This window comes from Bactrocera latifrons, unplaced genomic scaffold, assembly GCF_001853355.1.
Source record: "Bactrocera latifrons isolate USDA-ARS-PBARC rearing strain unplaced genomic scaffold, ASM185335v1 scaffold_39, whole genome shotgun sequence".
Classification (NCBI taxonomy): Eukaryota; Metazoa; Arthropoda; class Insecta; order Diptera; family Tephritidae; genus Bactrocera; species Bactrocera latifrons.
Window position 1 is genome coordinate 1,705,009 of NW_017537034.1, and position 20,288 is coordinate 1,725,296.

Consider the following 20,288-nt stretch of genomic DNA (forward strand, 5'->3'; position numbering starts at 1 on the left):
CTGCTGCTACATTTTCTTCACTGAGTGGTATATTCGTTCGAATATAATCCAATAATGCATGCTGGCTCTCAAGAAGGGTGATGATGTTGTGAATAGTACGCTCAGTAGGCCGATTATGTTGATCATAACTTGAGCGAAGCGCACAAAAAACATTCTTTACAGAACGTGCATTTTCGCAATAAAGTTGAGCGATTTATAATTTTTTATGTTCCTCAGGGGTAAGTCTTTTCATGATGAAATGCCAAACAAACAATAGTGAGCAAAAATAACATGACAGCTAGACAGGATTCACGTGTGATCTGTCAAAAAAGGAATATTGATAAAAAGTATCTCTACTTGGATCATACGTTATTTGTAGGTCATGTAGGAAGAACACCGCGCAAATATTCAATTTAATTTAAAAATAGTTTCTCTTAAGGTCTGCCAAATTTTCTTTAAATTTCTGAGAAATATGTCAATCATATGCATATATATATATGCACGTAGGAGTATATCAAGGGTATATGTGGGTATATGATGTATTGCAGCTTTTCAAATGAAAAATCGCTCAATAAGCAATAGTCATTCACATTGCAATCAAGATGCAACAAATTGACGTGTCATTGTGAAAACAGTGCAAATTTGTTAATAATTTTGTGAATTGGGTTTTCACATTATTCACTATTTCACAACTTATATTACAGCGAAAAACAACTATGATTCACATACATATGCGTGTACTATGTACATTATGTTTATAGGTCCGTTTGAACTGAATCTCCTACATACATAAGTAAAATGCATTCATCTGATAGTTTTCCACGAATTTATGCGCAAATTAAATATAACAACAATTAAGTCACACTGCATTCATTCACTGCAAAGTCACAATATATGATCGCCGCTGAGCGCCAAAGCATTAACCTTCAAATCGGCAGCGAGCTAACAAACGGGGCGCCGATCGCAGTTTTACCACGCGAGAAAAAATTAATTAATAAATGCTTAAGATAGATCTAATGCAGTTATGCTATAGCGACTTACAAGGGAAGCCACAGAGATACGTATATGCCTACATATATACAGATATGGTACTTAGATATATATACGAGTATATGAGAAATAATAGAAGAAATGAATATTCGCTGAATTGGGAAACCTTTTAGGTTTATAGTAATTCCAAATTAACCCTTTTAACACCAAATTCATAGTTCAGAAGTATACTGGGAAAGCAAAGATGATTCTCTTGTTTGATTGTTTGAAATTCAGGCAGCTTTTGATTTTTGTTTATTTAAAATTTGTAAAATTCCAATAGTACTTCAAAGTCTCTATGAACTTATGAACGAATAATTTAAAAAAAATTGATATTGAATGTTTCACTTTTTTTTCAATAAAAATAAGAACGAATAAGATAAAAATAATATAATAATGAATAATCTACAATGAACTGTTAGCCAGTCAGTCGAAAATGAGCGGTTAATCACACAGTCGAAGGCTTACGATCCAGATACTACAAATAGAATATTATTGTTCGAATAATACTCTACCCAGTGAATTTGGTTAGTCTATTAGTTCAATACCAATAGCTTTGCAGTAAAAACTCTATGTTAAAATTTTGTTAAAAAAAATTTTAATATATTATATATTCAATCGTAATACAGCATTTTTTGTATAAAGTGAAGTTTTCATTCTCGATAAATATTAGATATTAAAACTCTTAAAGAGGAAGCTTAAAATTTCAAAAATAATAATACAGTGTTAGAGGAAAATGTATAGCAATTATTATTCAAAAGTTGCCAATGAACAATTTTTTATAAGGTATAAGGTATAAAAGAAATTTTTAAATTTTGACTTACCGCCTAGGATATAAATTTAATATGTTTATGGCAACAATTTCATACCTGGAAAATAACGAAAAAATAATAGGTTAGTAAAATAGTAGTGCAATTAGGTAATATATTATATTTAAGTTAAATTTGGCTTATATCTAAGAGGAGTACAGTCTGACAAAGCGCTTTCAAGCAAAGGAATCATATTTTTATTCTTAAGGGGTTAGGTGGGTTTCCTAGGGTAAAAATCAGTATTTTTTTAATTTTATGCTCATATAAAAAGTGAAATATTTTATTAGAATTTTTTATTGTTTTAATTTTTGGAAAAAAAAATTTTAAACTCGGCCATTGCGACGCCATTACCGGTGACCTCTTGTCCTTCGTCTTTAAAAATTGTATCACAAAGACTTGTGTAAAATTTCATGCAGATCGGTTAAGTAGTGCTCGAGAAAGCTTGTTAATCGACTTTAAAAACACAGTTTCGAGAAAAATACGTTTAAAGACGGCTCATTTAGCCTAGCTAGCCTCGAGCTCACTACCATTCTCCAATTTTTAAAACTACTCCTATAAAGCCCTGCCCAAGCATCATGGTTGGAGAAATGGACTGTTTGTAACGCATTTATTCAGTGAGTAATGACTTTTAGTGGTAATATACATATATAAATGTTATATGGGATGTGGACGTGGTTATTAACTGATTTTACCCATTGGAAGAGGTGTTAAAATGACTTCTTCTCAGCAAGTTTGGTTGATATAAATTTAGCGGTTGGAAGGATACGTATGCGCATTAAGTCATTTAAGGGGCCGGGCCGCTCCCACTTTTAAACATTTTTAGCTCACAGGTGTCCCACGGCACGAAATTTCCTTCTTGTAGCTTAATTTAGTGCTTGTTATAGTACTTTATATGTTTTCGTTTAATGGCGTTTTGTGGGTGTGGCAGGCGTCTTCGAAGAAATACGTGTACCAAGTTTTCATACAATATCTTAATTTTTACTTCACTTTTTGATTGTACGGAAAGACGGACGGACAGATAGTCACTTGGAATTTAACTTGTGTGGTCATCTTGGGCATTTATATAGTATGCATATATGTACATATAATCAATTCTTAGAACTCCAAAATAATGAATATGATCAAAATAAGAGAATATAATAATAATCATAATGATCCTAACACCATCTCGCTTATGAAAATACTCTTTTTCTCTACAGGGTATTTACACATGAAAACTTGCACTAAATGTCATTGGCAAAATGATGCAACTTTTTGCCGGCTATAATTGTTTTTATTCACGTGCCGGTTTGTTGTGAATACAAAAATCCATACATACACAAATATGTTCAAGCTAATCTATATGTGCATAGAAAGTCAGAAACAGCAAACTGCAAAAATGTGCATATGTACATACGTATATTTTGAGTGGCACTTATTTTTAACTAAAATATGCACGTATGTGTGTGTAGTGGCTATGGAAGTCTCGCATTGGCGAAAAATTTCGAATTTCAAGTGAATTGGCTGAAATTTGAAGTTTGAGCTAAATCTTAGTACGTCACAAGTGGTTACACAAATACACAAATACATACATGCATCCGTAGGAATTTATAAATATTACAGCAAACATATTTCTGGGTGTGTTCATTTATATATTTTTGACATTGTATGGAACTCAGTTTGGACTTTTTCGACTTAAATATCTTGCTGCAGGCATTGTCAATTTCACCACTGGCATTGAGTCATTTTTGAATTTGGTGGTGAAGGGTATAAAGAAATTGGGTCGCCATAGTTTTGGCTCTTGCATTTTAGTTGTAATATATTACATATGGATGTTTGTATATACTTAGTCGAATTTAAAAGTGAAATTATACCACTTCTGCCCTTCAACCAGAAATTAATCGAAAAGACTTTTTCGACTACACAATAAAAATATAAAAAAGGTTGTAACAATTTAGAATTTGATGTTGAGTCTATAATATTGTTAAATAAGCTAAATTGGTGACACTTTTACAACAAATCACTCAGCCGAAGATTTAATAATATGAAAAGAAGTGAAACTTTGGGATCATACTGCAATCGAAGGAAATTAGTTGAACTTCCATGCAGCACAACCCGGAAACTTATGCAGGAAGTAATTTTTATTCATCAAGCAAATTTTAATCGTAGTCTTCGTTTACTTGATTTTCATTCCGAAAGCATATTGATCTGTTCGCTTACATACGTACATAAAACATGTAATTTTTCGCTGAAAATATATTTTTTGCTTATTGATTTTAGTGATAAGAGATTCTAATCTGTTTAGTGCCTTGTAGTGATACTCAATTAAATTAATGTTTGTATTTTAATAGGAATTAAAAATTTGCAAAGAAATGCGTCACATCACTTTTAGGGCGGTAGAATAATTTCTTCTCCAGAATCCTCATTGTTTTCCAGGTCGTTGGGTCCGAAATATTCAGTTTTGCAATATCATCTGCCATAAATCAGGTTGAGCAAATCCCATTATCTTATTAATACTATCTTTTTCTTTGAATGTGAAGACTATTTTTTATATACGTGCATTTACGTGAACAAAGTCGGATTTTCCCGAAAAAAGTGACTTAGAGAATCACGTGTCGATTTAAACGTTCAATTTATGGATGGAAATTTGTTTAAATTGTGACTTCTATCGCCAATTCAAAATTTCAGTTCAGAACTTCGATTTAAGGAAGTTTGAGTTATGGAAGTTCAACTATGTGTGCTTGAATGTCTTCATTTTGGTTATTTTTGAAATACCATTACGTATACGCCCCAACCACCTGTATTACCGCACTTGTATGTGGGTCATTCCATCCAAAATTTATATTAAACATAATTTTTTTTCGTATAAAACAAGTTTTCTTGTATTCTTTGAGGCAAAATACACTTTTTTTTCTTAAATGAAAAATTGTGGAGTTATGAATTTTCAAAATTTCTACGAAAAAAGTACCTTTAAATATTTGAGTATACGAAGAAAAATATTTTTTTTTTATTTTTTCTCAGATTTCCAATGAGATATCGTTGAATTTTTGATTTTTCTTTATAAAGAAAATGTAAATTTTTATAAAAAAATATTTTCTCGTTTAATTTGGAACTAATCTTATTAATTTTTTTTATTTAAAAATGTACAATAGGCTCTTAATTACTGATTTCAAAATTTCGTAGTGAACCGTACAAAAGTGGAATTTGGCAAATTGTTGAAACTATGATTTTGAAAAATCATAAAAAATTACACAAAAATAGATATTGTAATTGATAATAAAAATTTACATATTCACGCCTTTTTCAGCCAACGTCGTAAATCTTCACAATGAATTGTTCATACCTTGCAAATAATATAACTTTTTTTTTTAAATTGTGTTTTCAAAATTGAATTACACCCATCTTCATTACAAATTATACTAGCACTAAAGCTTATCTAAAATAAATATTAATATTCATTAGATGAAGTCATATGAGCGAAATTTTATTATATAATACAACCAATATATATTTAAATTATTGCCAAACCCTAATTAATGCTTACTAACTTAATGATATATTTGCTTATTATTATGTGTTTAAGTCCGGTTGAAGATAAAATTATACCAAATTGTCACTTATTATCAACTATTGAAATTATCGAGTATTACTTTCGCAATCTTACACAAGTATTAAGAAAACATGCAAATAATAGTTTGGCATACACTTTTCATATTAGTAACTGAATTTTATGATTTTATAAAGTCATTTCCATATGAACTTACGTACAGTTGGGTATAGGTGTATGCATGGGAGTAAGAAATAATAAATAGTACGCAAATTAATATGCTGGAAATATCGAATTACTTCAACGATCAATTATTGACTCCTAAACACACATACATATATACAAATTTCAATATACAATTGCAGGTTTATCTGTTTCAAGTGCCTTTTAAGTTGTTATAGCGCACACTAGGGCCAATGCGTGTTTTTGTCTGAGCAACTAATAAAATTTTGTCGCTAACTAGGTGGGCGGCCGGAAAACGAACTTTGTGTTGACAAGATACTAAATTTTTAAAGGTGGTTTCATTTGGGGCGGGTCGATATATTGACAAAGTATTTAAGTAGTAAAAAAATATTTAATAAATGATGATAAGTAATTCTTTAAGGTGCTACTTGGGATTGCTAGTGTAAAAAACAGCATTTTGCACAAATTTTTTGTCATATAAAAAATTAAATATTTTATTAGATTTTTTTATTGTTACACTCATACACTATATACATATTAACAAAGAAATTCTGAAATTTTTGGAAAAATTATTTTAAACTCGGCCATTGCGACGCTATTTTCAGTGAAATCACAGAAAACAGTTGCACCCGCGTTGACAGTATAATTTCTTACCGTATTATCTGAAGTGAAAAAATGTGTTTTAATTAAAACCTTAACTTAGAACTTGGACGAAGGGAAAAAATTGCGTTTTTGGCAGACATTTTTACAAAAAAAAAATCAAAATTTCAGTGAAAATTCAATAGTTGTAATCGAAAAATTTCTTCGCCCAAGCCTTTAAGAATTGTATCTTAAAATGTGTGTAAAATTTCATGAAGATCGGTTGAGTAGTTATCGCGAAATCTTGCCACCCCATAAAAAAAACACAGTTTCGAGAAAAAGCGTTTAAGACGGCGCACTTAGCCCAGCTTGACTCGTGCACACAAGTTCTCAAGACTGTATCTACGTAATTATTACTCGGATCAACATGAAAATTTTGGACAATATTCTAGAAATGTTGTACAATTTAATAAGACAATAAAAAAAATTAATTTTGAATCAAACCCGTAAACCCATGGATAGGAATACTGACAGATTATCGATTTTCGAAAAATTGTTTTGAATTTTTTGGTGCAATTGTAATATCATCATTTAGTTTTTGGTTGTTGTTGTTGTTCTTGTAGCGACAAAAATCTGCCGAGTTGACAGTCCTCGGCCGGTTAAAAATTCAGGTCCGTACCGGTTAGATACAACTGTCGTGGGAATGTTTGTTATTGGGCTGATTCTATTGGTAAGACTAAAATTGGTTGCTTATAAGTCTGGAACGCAGCGTTAGCTAACTTTTACTTATGAAGAAAGGAAAATATTTATCGATAGATGCTTTAAAACACTCGTGTTCAAAATCTGTGATCCTTGTTGAAGTTGACGAAAATAAGTACAGTTTTTACATTAGCATATTAAGCTGAGTTATTAATGAATCTTGAGATCATGACAATGTTGAATATAGAAAAGAGATAAAGATAAGACGACACTAATTTATAATAAATGTTATGACAATAAAATCCTCTATACAATTATGTTTTGGGATCCAAGAATTGTTTTTATTGTTAATACAGAATTATTTATATCCTACAAAATTGGTTTATTTAAACTCAATGTAAGGGTATATTCCAATATTTATAATTTTTATACTTCTTCACCATTATGACTTTAGTTCCACTCTGTTGTTTCCTTAGTGTAGTGATGGTAACTGCCTTAAATTATCAACATAAAGGCCTTCTTATTGGCAACCCCTTTATTTGATCGCGTTTGACAAATCTCAGTTTTTGTTGAACAATAATTGTCATCCAACATATTCCCGAAAATTCTTACAAAATATGTGACGTAAGTTTAATATGAGCGCACTCGACTTGAAATATGTCGACGAACAGTTGGAGAATCGTGTATTTTATGTAATTTGGTCTCGCCCGTGTTCTTCCTACTACTCTTCGCGTAAATTACGTACAAATGATAGTGATATAGAGTAAAGTGCAGTAGGAATAAAAGGCAGTGCTAATTCTGTTTGCGTATTCTTTTTTTGACTTTGTAAAAAGATACCCACTTGCTAATTCCGAGTAAGATGCAATCGCCAAGCGAGCTTATAGGAGATTACGCATGTAGTATGTATACTGTATACAATCAATGTAGATGTGTACATTTAGAGCTATCACAGCGGATATTACTCTAGATTGTTTTGTATAGATATTGTGTTGTGGGTGAAAGAATTTACGGAAGAAATGACAAAATAGAGTTTTCCTGACGCTCTAGTTCTTGAGTCAAAATAATTTGAGTGTAAAGAGAAATTATTAAAAGGAAAAGTTAATTTGTAGAATCAAAATTATTGGAAGACCTTTAGGGAAAACAAAAATTTTTGAACAAAGTGAAGGTTATCTTAAAAGTGGTTAAGGGAGTCATCCCGTGTGAAACAGGGCTTTACAATGTTTACTACATTTATATTAATAAAACTTTAAGATGTAATTTTGAATTTTTTCAAGTAGAAATATTTTGTTAATTTCGAGGTTTATTGCAACAGTGGAACCCATGAATGAAAATGGTAGTCAAACGGGATCCATGATTCCAGCGGATTGGTTAACCTACAATCAAAAAACAGAGCGTCGCTATCGCCGGAATTATGATCATAGAAAATAAAAAATCTGTTATAAAGATAGATAAGTCAGGTCTCAGGAAGCTATAGCGTTCAGTATTGATTCCGAATTATATAATTTTCATTGTACATAATAATATACACAAAAAAAAAACTAAATTTCAAACAAATTCAATCAACTATATGTCTATATAAAATACTCTAAAGTCGGAGAGCCAAAGTTCAATATTTAATTAAATCATTTATTAAATGTCGACTACACACTGTCCAATAAGTGAGTGCGTTCAGCGCATAAAATGGGCTACATACAGGAATGTATGTATGTACAACCATAACGTGCGAATCCAATAAGATGAGAAAAAATGTCAAAGACCATTTGCAGTGGCACAGAGAGTAAAAGAAGCTCATGGGGTCAATTGATATATTCAATTTCGCGCGGAATGAAATAATAAATGATATATGAGTACGCTTATGGCGCAACATGCGTACCCACTTACAGTGGTGGTCAAAATTTTTGGTATAAAAAATAGAAAATATTTGGTTTGAGAGCATTTAGGTGAGTTAAATTTTTGTGCTCTTTTACTGGTGAGAATATTAAGATTTTACAGATTAACGATAAAAGCTACTTAGTATAACGGTTATATCGCGATCTCACAACAAAACTATTACAGTTTTTATTAAAATATTTGTAAAAACTTTAAGAGTTTGAAGAAAGGTTAGGTTAGGTTAGGTTATAGTGGCCGGCTCGTTTATTCCTTTTATATTTCCCTCCAAAGTTCTCTATACTTAAGGCATTTCATCCCACCATGATCCGACTGTCAGCATTTTCGTAAATTTCTTTGTATATCGTTCTTGGCGACTTCCGTTTTTCCTGTACTTGTTCGGTAGCCAGACGGATGGCACTTTTGGCAATCTCATTAGCAGCTTAATTTCCCGGAACTTCTTTGTGGCCTGGAACCCAATATTGCTTTCTGGCAGCCTCTACATATACTACTTCCCTGCTTCTAAGAACATTCTTTGACGTAAAGCGACTTGAGATCGCCTGAGATCCAGCTTCAAGCAAAAGATCCCATTAAATTGGCCATTTTGGAACCATCTGTCGAGATGTTGTATGTTCCGCTTTGTTTGAAGACAGTTTAGATGATTTTTTTATTTTTATTTGATTAAGAAATATATATAATAGCATTATTCCAAGTATCGCCCAACTGAATATAATATATATAATATTATATTTTCCCATATTTGTGGCTATTTGTGGATTCCATCTTAAAAGAACTTGGGCAGCCAAGAATTAATCAAACTAATTTCTGGTACCCTGTTTTGATGGGAATCGGATACTATTGAGGATATCTTCTATTTACTAGATCAAATGTTGGTCAGAAGAGACAGGGTCTGGTCCATAAGGCTGGTAAGGCAAAACCTCTCAGTTGCTGTTTTCCAAAATACCTTTTTATCGCCGAGCGTTGACATGATGGAAACTTATTGCCGCGTGTTTCGTCGTAAATTCCGGGTGTTTTGACAGTCACTAGCTTACATTTGATAATAATGCACGTTCTCCTAATTCCATCGTAATGAATCCATTTTTCATCAGCAGTTCAATCCGACTCATAAACGACTTCTTTTTGTAGTGTTCAAGCAGTAATTCTTACTTGCAAAATAGCCTTTCAACTACTTTTGGCTTAAATTTTTATAACACTCAATTTCTTTGCTTCATAATACTATACATTTGAACGTTTTGAATTGGCTGCTTCAGTGACTCCCACAGATTCTGTGAGCTTTTTTGTGTTTAACAAGAAATATCTTCATTTTAAAAATTTTTTGCAAACCATTTTAGGCAGTGATTAAGAATAACTCACCACAAAAACTCATTTTCAGACTCAAAGTTTGACATATTTGAGTGAATAAAATTATTGTTGTTTAGGAATGATATATTCTGAAAAAGACGCACAAGGACAGTAGTTTTACAACGCAGGATATTGGAACAATGGATAATAATCAAGTTGGGGCATCTCCTGGCAAACTGCACAAATATCGTTATAGAACCGATAGTATAATATAAAGGGCTTATGAAGAACATAATAGCTTTTTCACTTTTCTTTCCCCAAACAATATATCTGTAATGAATCTGTAATCTGAAATGCTTCTCATATATCCCAAAATTGTTAAAATAAGAAGAAAAATGTTAGAAAACTTATTGAAAATTATTTCCACAAACCGCTCTAGTCTGCTGACCCCCACTGTCTATTCAAGCACATCAAATTCTAGTCAAATTGACGCAACTTATTTACTTGCTCATATACATACATATATAACTACCCACATCTTTACATATCGGCATATCACGTCATGTCAAACGAGCAGCTGTGTCGTATCGCGTCCATGCCCATTAGTTACCGGCTACGATTCTCATGCGCGTTTTTTACGTTGCGCTTATGACGCGCCGCCTATGATGTTGCAATCGTGAGACATTAAATATTTAAATTTTATTTGCATTTGGAGGAAATTTAATGATTTAACAATAGCAAATACATATTATTCGAGTAATCTCCATAAAAATGCCAATAATAATACAATTGCACTAAATATTGTATTTGTCGCTTTAAATGGTATTTATTATATGAGTATTACAAATATAATATACTCAAGTCTCGATTAAATGTAAAATGCGGATATGCGTGTTCTCGTTAGATAAGATAAGACAGCACAGTGCAAATTTTTTTTGTTGCCTACATTTTTTTTTTAAAGAATGTATTATATATTTACATACATATACATATATTTAATTATTGAAACTCATGTTTACTAGGTTCAATGAATCGTTATAAGTTAATGCACCCTTGTCTAACAGGTGTCTTATTTGGTATTTTGTATAAAATTTAGCTTATCGGGATTACTACTAATATTACGCAAATAGAAAATTTGCGTTTGAAAAAAATTTCGATTAGTTTTAATAGCCTTAACTTATTATACCCTAAGTTTTCAACACGTTTGTATAGCTTGTTTTTTAATATCTTCAAGAAATTTGGTATGTTTCTTTGTGGCAGTTGTTTCACTATAGCTTAAAGCTGCTATAAAATCTAGTTTTAGTGTGGAGAACTTTTTGATTTATGGGGGTATTATAGCTTAGGTGCAATTTTCTTTTCGTTTTTGTTAAAATCGCTCTTAATTGACTAGCACCCAAATCTATCACCTTATCAAGCGCCTATCGATAATGTGAAATTTGCTTTTATGCACTTTAAACTCAAATTTATTGCAACCCGTTTTATAAATGTCTTGGAAGTTCTTAACAATGCAAATAAAATATGTGACTATAAATAATAAATTACGAGTATTTATGTACTTAGGTATGTATAGTATAATGAATTCTTTTCGCTTGGATCTCATAAATCTGCTCGCATACTCAATATATTGATAAGTATACGTATACCTTGAAATTAAAGTTGGCCTTGTAGTATGACATTCAAAAATATGCCGTCGTTCTACTTACTATAATGATCAGYAGTGTATTACAGATGTTAATTGGCTATAGGCCCGATGCTACGCCATAAAATTGTACTTCAAAGCATTATATTGCTGTCTCCATGCTTCATTTTGAAGACCTTACCTAACTTTTCCTATTTGAACACACTCTGTTTATGTTCGTTTTGTCAGTGTCAGTTCAGTAGCTTGTTTCATTCACTTATCAAGTTCTTGTTTTGTAGTATTATTTTTATTATTATTTATGAGATTTCACCTTTAATTTTCTTACGAAAAACTTGTTTAGATCGGATCACTATAGCATATAGCTATGATATTATGGTACAAACTAAACGATCGAAATCCAGCGATTGCATGGAAAACTTTGTAATTTGCGGAAATATCTTCAAGAAATTTTGCGTTCATTTCTCCTAAGTCAATAATGCAATGAAATTGTTCAGAACCAACCTACGCTAACGCTATACATATACAAACTAACCGATCAAAATCAAGACAAATCTCTTTTTATGGCTGTGGTGCAAACGAAGGTAGCATTCTTTCTTGTTTTCATAGAATTTCGCATGAAATAATGTAGATTAATACATGGAACAAATAAACAAGCCTTCGATTTTAATTATTTACACACATACTCATTATTAATTTGTGCTATATACCGAAGTTTATGTAATATTTAATTAAGTTAACTCAACAAATTTTGTGGAAAAAGAAATGTCAATCTTCTACGAGTAAAATTGATCTAAGCTTGCCGCTAGTTTCACGAATATGTTGAAAGACATGCGATTGCTTAATGCTTGCGTTTTTAAAGGAGTTCAGTGCATTAGGTCAAATTAATCGTAGAAACCTGCGACCTACATTCGTGAGTTTTTTTTCCATATGATTCATTTTACAATGCAATAAGTATAAATATATTAGCATCCCAAGTATTGTGTTACTAACATTTGTGGGGATAAAAATTCTTTTATATTTTCTAATATAGTATACATATGTATGTATGTATGAGTGGAGGGGGGATAATAGAGTACGGTGAATGCTGATAAGGTTCATTTGAAATTCTGTGAAACATGCTCGTAAACCTACAAGCGGTTCGTTAACTATTAATTAAATTACAAAAAACGTTTGCTTTATCTGAAAGAAATTAGAAGTTTTACATGAGTAATAGTTTCAAATAACATTTTAGAAGTTGCCAGATGTTTATAAGAACGGAAGATACTGTACATATGTTACTATGTAATCTCACAGTTCTCATATATTTACATATTTCATTAACTTAAGCTTGGAGTCATCTGTTTTTAACCGTTCATTTATTATGGAACCGGAAAAATTCCTGTATGGGTGAAATATCTTTTAGCCAACGGTTCTCGTTACATAACCTTCATTTATATGATTTAAGAAAAATCTGCTTATAAAGTATATGAGAAAGTTTTCAAAGGGACTTTTTACTCTTAAAAGTCTTCATTTGTTCACTCTCCATTCATCTGTCATCCCGAAAAAAGCGTCAGATTTTCACTTACAGAGAGCAAAGCTCACAGTGTCGGCCATGTTTAGCAAAAGACATGACTTAAGAGGAAATAAATGTATAGAATCCGCAAAAGAACACTTGGCAACGAAATATAACAAATATCTAGGAATAAAAGAGTACTTTCGAGAATAAATGGTAGGTTGAATATCGTTGTCGGAAAGAAATCTGTGTCTCTCCAAATGCATAGACCATAGACCATAATTTAAAAGTCTTATTTATGAAGAAATTACTAAAGACTAAAGCCTCTTGAAGGTATTTTTGGTATATTAATAGTGTAAAGTATGATATAATGTTGAGAGGGAACAAAACCATGGGTGACAATTCCTGTATTTATATGACTATTAAAATATTTTCTTTGACTTTAATCGATCATTAAGTCAAGCCGAGCAATATTTATTTCTTCAAATTATTGATAAATATATCTTCTTTTTCTTGCAGGTTTACCTACTAAACAGACCGCTTCCCTTTAAGATTGGAATAAACTAAAAAAGCGAAGAATTTGCAATTGCATTTAACGACGTTATCTTAGAAATCGTTTTATAAACAATCTAATATCAGACACTACTAAACCAAATTTTTACAAAATGCCCAAAAAAGCAAGTAGTTTGAAAAAATGGCGCCAAAGTAATCGCAAAGTTATTATTGGACTTTGTGGATTCTGTTTGGGCATTTTTGGCGTGTTATGTGGCATGTTTTGGGAGCAAATTTTCAACAGCATAATGGAAAAGGTAAGTTATATTTAATATTACTGAGGTATGCACATACTAAGTACATATATATGTATATGTGAACTATAGTGAATATATTTGAAAAAAATAAATAAATAAATAACAAATTACTTATAACTTTTCCTCTTAATTTAGTCGATTAAAAACCGTTCGTGTTCTTTTTTATTTGTTTGAGAAATTAATACTACCGTCTAATCTTTGATTGAAATTTCAGTCAAACCAATTGATATTATTAACCCGCATAAAAGATGCATAAAGCCGCACGAGACTGTGAAACACGTGTGCACGTTTTTACTGAGTATTGATGAGAGGGAAATGAACGAACTCAATATTTCTGAAAATCGAATAAAAAGGCAATGCTCTGAAAAAAAAATAAACTTTTTATAAAGAAAAGTTCATTGCACGAAAGTTCACAACAGAGAAGCTTGACTGTATTGGTAGTTTAAGCTGTGATTGACCTTTAATCGAACCAATTGATATTATTAACCCATATAAAGCATGCAAAAAGCCGCACGAGACTTTGAGACACGTGTGCACGTTTTGAAAAGCTTGTTGTAAAAGCGATTACTCTTACAACATTTGTGCCTTGAGTTTATTTGTAACTATTATTGCTTTAATTATGCCATCGAAATGTTACATATGAATGTTTGTATGAATATAGTATATATAAATAAACTGAATACGTGAAACGACTTTTGTAAAAGCTGTTTTGGAAATATTAACTATTTACCTAAAATCCTACATCTGGAAGTTATTCGCTGATACAAAGAATAACTTTTCCTTGTATAATGAATTTCCTACTACTAAAAACCGCTTTAGTTTCGGCAAAACGTTGTCATAGACCACACTACTTCTCCACTGACAATGTCCCTATCTTAAACTTCCCACGTAACGCCGACTAATCAGATGTTGTCATCGTCCATGCCTCTGCACCATATAGAAAGACGAGGATAATAAGTGACTTGTAGAATTTGGCTTTTATTCGGTGTCGAGAGGGCTTCACTTCTCAATTTCTTACCAGTCCGAAGTAGTACTGGTTGGCAAGAGTTATTCTGCTTTGGATTTCGAGGTGTTAATGCTGGCTCCAAAATATTCGAAACTATCTACAACTTCCAAATTATGACTGTTCACAGTGACGTGGGAGCGAATGGGACGATATTTCGTGGCGCCGGTCGGTAAGAGTTATTCTGCTATGGATTCGAGGCTGACGTTGTAGAAACGTCCCAAAATTGAGCACTGCAGAAAGCCCGTCCCTTCTTCCAACCCTTTAAAACTTTTTAAGCTTAGTGGAACTGTCATTATATAACATATACATTTTTGTATATATTAATAACATCATTCATTTTCAATCTATCCCATTCATAGGAAATGACCCTACGACCCGACTCACAGGTCTACGACAAATGGAAAACTCCACCAATGGCTTTAAGTTTAGACGTTTACTTTTTTAATTGGACAAATCCAGAAGATTTTAAAAATCTCACTACGAAACCGAATTTAGTGCAGTTGGGTCCATATCGATTCACAGAGAAACAAGATAAAGTCGATATAAAATGGAATCCGGAAAACGCTTCAGTGACATATAGAAAAAAGAGTGATTTCTATTTTGATGAGGAGGGTAGCAATGGAAGCTTAGATGACACGATAGTCACATTGAATGCTGTGGCGTTGGTGAGTGAATATTCAATCTATCCATAGCCTAAATTTTTATTTCATTTATATATGGTATTCATAAAAATTTTCACAGTCCGCTGCCGGTAAGGCGAAACGTTGGGGCAATGTGCGCCGCAATTTAGTCGACGTGGGTTTGAAATTATATGGTCAGGAACTGTCTATAACTCGCACAGTCGATGAAATGCTCTTCACGGGCTATAGTGATGATATGTTGGATATGGCACGTGCCATGCCACTATTCGGCAAGGATGTTGAAGTGCCATTCGATAAATTTGGCTGGTTTTATACGGTGAGTTGGGTATAATAATACACTTTCACGATAATTATGCTAATATTTCGTCTTGGTATTAATACAGCGTAATGGCAGCGCCGATTTAACCGGTGTTTTCAATGTTTATACTGGCGCTGATGACATTTCAAAAATCGGTCAAATGCACCATTGGAACTTTAAAGAGCACACTGGCTTCTTTCAATCAACTTGTGGTTTAATTAATGGCTCAGCTGGTGAATTCCATCCACCATATATGAAGGAGAATGGTAGCGTTGCACTTTTCACGCCCGATATGTGTCGTACAGTGCCATTGGATTATACAGAAACCGCAGAGATTGAAGGCATTCGTGGTTTCAAGTATAGTGGTGGCGCGCGTTCCATTGATAACGGTATAGACATGCGCTTCTATCAAACTTGAGACAAGTTATATGCAAATATCTTTTGCAGGCACCCTCTATCCCGAGAATAGTTGTTTCTGTGGTGGTGAATGTGTTCCTTCGGGGGTTATGAATATTTCTTCGTGTCGTTTTGGTTCGCCCGTATTCATGTCATATCCACACTTCTACAATGCTGATCCATACTATGTGGAACAAGTCGATGGCATGACGCCGGAGCAGGATAAGCATGAATTCTATATGGTGTTGGAACCACGCACAGGTGTTGCTTTGGAGGTAGCCGCGCGTTTTCAAGTCAATATGCTTGTTGAGCCGATTAATGGCATAACGTGAGTATATTTTACACATTTGCAAGTGATAACTACTATATGCAGTTAAAATTTGGAGTTCATCAAAACGTTCATATATGGTCTGAAAGCGAGCATTGATCAGATATATATATAATAAAATCTAATAAACCCTTTCACTGGCTACAAGTCCCGAAAAACTACTAAGTTTAGTCCCTTCGTCTGAGAAAGATTGGCCACAGGTTTCTACTAGACGAAATAGACACTGCCATGGGTTTGAAACCGTCACGAGCAGAATCCAACTAGTAAATCTAGTCTAAGCAATCTATTGACTTAAAAGGCCCCTGTAATACAAAATTTTGCGAGCATTGCTTTTAGGAGATATGTATGTATATGTAGATATATTGATAAAGCAGAAAGAGGATAATCGAATTCGCTGCGTTTGATGAAACTTTTTTGAGATAAATAAATAAGGGACTGGGATATATTAAGTAAATAGATTTTATAAGATAGTACTTGTGCAATTAGGATATAATGTATATATTTTTCAAGAAAATATATATACCAGTTAGTACTATTTCTTTAAAAATCTGTTTTGAAAGCACACATTTCAATTACATTTTTTTCATAATTTCCTTCCATTCCAGTTTGTACGAGAAAGTGCCACGCGTCTTCTTCCCACTCATCTGGTTCGAGCAGAAGGTACGCATAACACCCGAACTAGCCGCCGATTTAAAGATGTTACCGCAAATACTCATAGGCGGACAAATATTCGCTTGCGTCTGCTTTGGCATTGGTCTAATATTGCTCTGTTGGTATCCCGTTGAAATACTTTGCACACGTCAGAGTTCTGTCGATCTCAAAACTATGCCTACAACTGTTGAAAATGGCAAGAAAACAATGAAATTCTCTAGTATCGAGGAACTCAAAAGTCGACCAATACCTAGTGTTGTTGTCAACAACAAAACGCTCGATAGTTCACCACTATTGGATCGTACGAATGGTAAGCCGGTAACGGTAGTGCCAAAATCAGAGACAAATGAGAGTGTTGCCACCACAACAACAGCCACAAATTGTGGTGTCATTAGTGACAATGTAAAGGAATAATACCTTGGGTATAAATACGTAATACAACTCATTTTGGAAGCAACCAAATTATACGTCCTATTGTATGCCTTTTTTATAGAATGTAGTTAAGTGTTTTGTAAATTCGGTATAGTGTTGTAAGTACAATTTTTGGCTTAGCAGCTGAAACTGTTATTCCGTTTTGTATTTAAAAAATGCCGTTAGAATATTAAGTACAGTTATAAAACATACTATTTACAAATAATAAATGGAATACTCCAGTTAACTAATTGTAATCTGTAACGTTGAGTGTAAAAGTAAAGTGATCTGAGCATAGCACTGCGAAATGGTGCTAGCGCAGCATTTTTTCTACGAGAATCTCTCCTAGGACAAAAAGCGATCTCTCTTTACGCTCTGCAGACCTATGCATGTCCCACTCAGCCTTACGAGAAACGTTCACTATACATATAAATACCTATATCGTAATCTACACTTAAAATAACATGAACAATATAGAATTTAAGTATATACTACTGATATATCATGACATAATATAGTATGATAATGTCAAATGTTTTTTGTAATAATATCAATGGGCACTTGATCGGCATTAGTTGTAGTAATATTAGCAAGTAGTTAGTTTTTTATACACAAATTACACAACTTAGCAACAAAAACAAGATGTGATAAACCAAATGTCCAGGAAAAAGATGGCCTCAATCAAAATCAGATATTACTTATCATAAGTTTATTAGAATATATAATATGACACGGAGAACGCATTGAATATTTCGATCTAAGTAATTTTGTATTTTTATAAATGATAAAAAACTATTTTTATACATAAAATTGTTCTGTTCAAAGTAAAATGTAGTAATAAAATTCGTAAAAAAATGCGGAATGTTAACAGAAAAAAAAACATATAACATGAAGACACTGCAAGAAATTATATAATTAAACATTCCTTACTTAGTTCGAACTCTCAATCTATTATAAGTAAAATACATGAAATTATAATAAAGAAATTATGTGGTTTTCCTAACCTCAAATCATTATAAATTAGTTTTATCGGGTTCAAAAAATCTCAACAACAGAATCCCATCCTATCTGTTATGATTTGAGTTGATTTTATGAAATTATCTTTTATTCGCGGTATTTTTTAAACTATTTGATAAGTCATTTGCTCACACATATTATTTAAAAATTCTTTGAAATAAAAATTGAAAAAATAAAAGTCATGACTTTTTTGACGCGGTGGTGGCGGCACGATCTTAGTTGAAAATGTAGCGAAATGATCACGAATAACCAATGCAGTATGGGATGGTGGTTTATGGCACTTCTTTGTTCAATAAATTCAGACATAGTAAAACTCGTAATACTTTTAGAGCCTCACCAAACGACGCCTATCTCAAATAATAAAGAATATATTTTGAGCAGAGCACAGCACTACCAATTTACAGAAAAAGAAATTTACCGATGCGAAAAACACGCGAAGTGCAAATTAAAAGTTCACCTTTCAATTTGATCACAGTAGTAAGCACATGCCAACATTTTATCCAAATGACTGAATATACTAATCTAGGGTTTTTTTTTTAATGATTCAGCTTGCGCAATTTGTATGAACCCGTACTGATCAAAAACGATTACACGGTATTTCAAACGATGTTGTGATTTCATGAACCAAATAGTTGATAGTCCTTCATCTCTTTAGGAAATTTCGTAGCAGTCCAAACAGATATACACTGCTGCCCTTAGGTTAGACGCATCAATGTTCTTTTCAAATAAATTAAAGGTATGCTGTATATCATTCCCGAGGAATATCCAATCGAAACATTGCCAAACAGATAAAGCGCAGCTAAAGAACCGTTGATAGATATTTAAAGGATCCAGAGGCATATGGAAAATACTTTAAAAGAAAAAAGGAAACCCTACCTGTACACTCAGTACGCAAAATTGTTAGAATTGCTTCAAATTCGGCAAAGCTAAGATTCAGGAATTAGAAGGAGTAAAAGCAAACTTTATAACTGTTCATTGTACAATCAGAAGTGCAGCACTCATAAAGCGTCTAAAAATCAAGAAAAATCTCCCTCTGTATGAACTACGCAAAAGACGCCTTCGACTCGCGGAAGAATACATGACGTGGGTTGTTCAATCTGACACTGGACTTAATGATTGGCCCTCAGTTGTCTTGATGAAAAACGTTTTAATATAGATGACCCTGATGCCTTTCAATACTATTATCACGATTTGCGGAAAGATGAGCTATATTTAAGTTGCCAACACACCCGAGAATGTGGAGTCATTATGGGGGGTGCCATCATGTTTTATGGCACAACTGACTTGATTTTTATCGTTGTATCGTATTTCCAAATTTCTATCATCATTAACATAATAAATACCAAACCTAATTACCAGTAGTGTATATAAAAAGCTTCGTTGTATGAGGTTGTTAACATGATCTCGTAGCTAAAAAAAAAAATAGAGCCAAGCGGGTTTCTGCTTTACCCACTAAGTTCATTAACTTTCTTGTTGTTGCGTAAGCTCTCGAAGTCTCACAGCGGAAAGTCATCCGATGAGCTATACATAATAGAATATAAATGCAAGAGTTAATTCACTCAGGCGCTGTCGGGAAGAGTGTCTTCATAGACTTATTAGGAACGTGAAGCGTTGCTTTAGGGAATGGA

The 20,288-nt window shown here is 32.7% G+C and overlaps 1 protein-coding gene across 2 annotated transcripts in view; it reads left to right on the forward strand.

The window, feature by feature from the left end:
* LOC108972241 (protein croquemort-like) overlaps positions 1-18,629 on the forward strand; it is a 38,263-nt gene extending 19,634 nt beyond the window's left edge. Inside the window, exons 2-7 of one of the 2 annotated variants that reach the window (XM_018938773.1) lie at positions 13,623-13,912; positions 15,278-15,583; positions 15,660-15,875; positions 15,943-16,246; positions 16,305-16,581; positions 17,187-17,646. In XM_018938773.1, the coding sequence (XP_018794318.1) occupies positions 13,769-13,912; positions 15,278-15,583; positions 15,660-15,875; positions 15,943-16,246; positions 16,305-16,581; positions 17,187-17,646 (1,707 nt within the window). In that variant the 5' untranslated portion in view covers positions 13,623-13,768. Of the gene's footprint in view, positions 1-13,622; positions 13,913-15,277; positions 15,584-15,659; positions 15,876-15,942; positions 16,247-16,304; positions 16,582-17,186 lie in introns of those variants that run through there. The other variant, XM_018938774.1, reaches the window with a different exon arrangement.
* Positions 18,630-20,288: the final 1,659 nt, after the last annotated feature.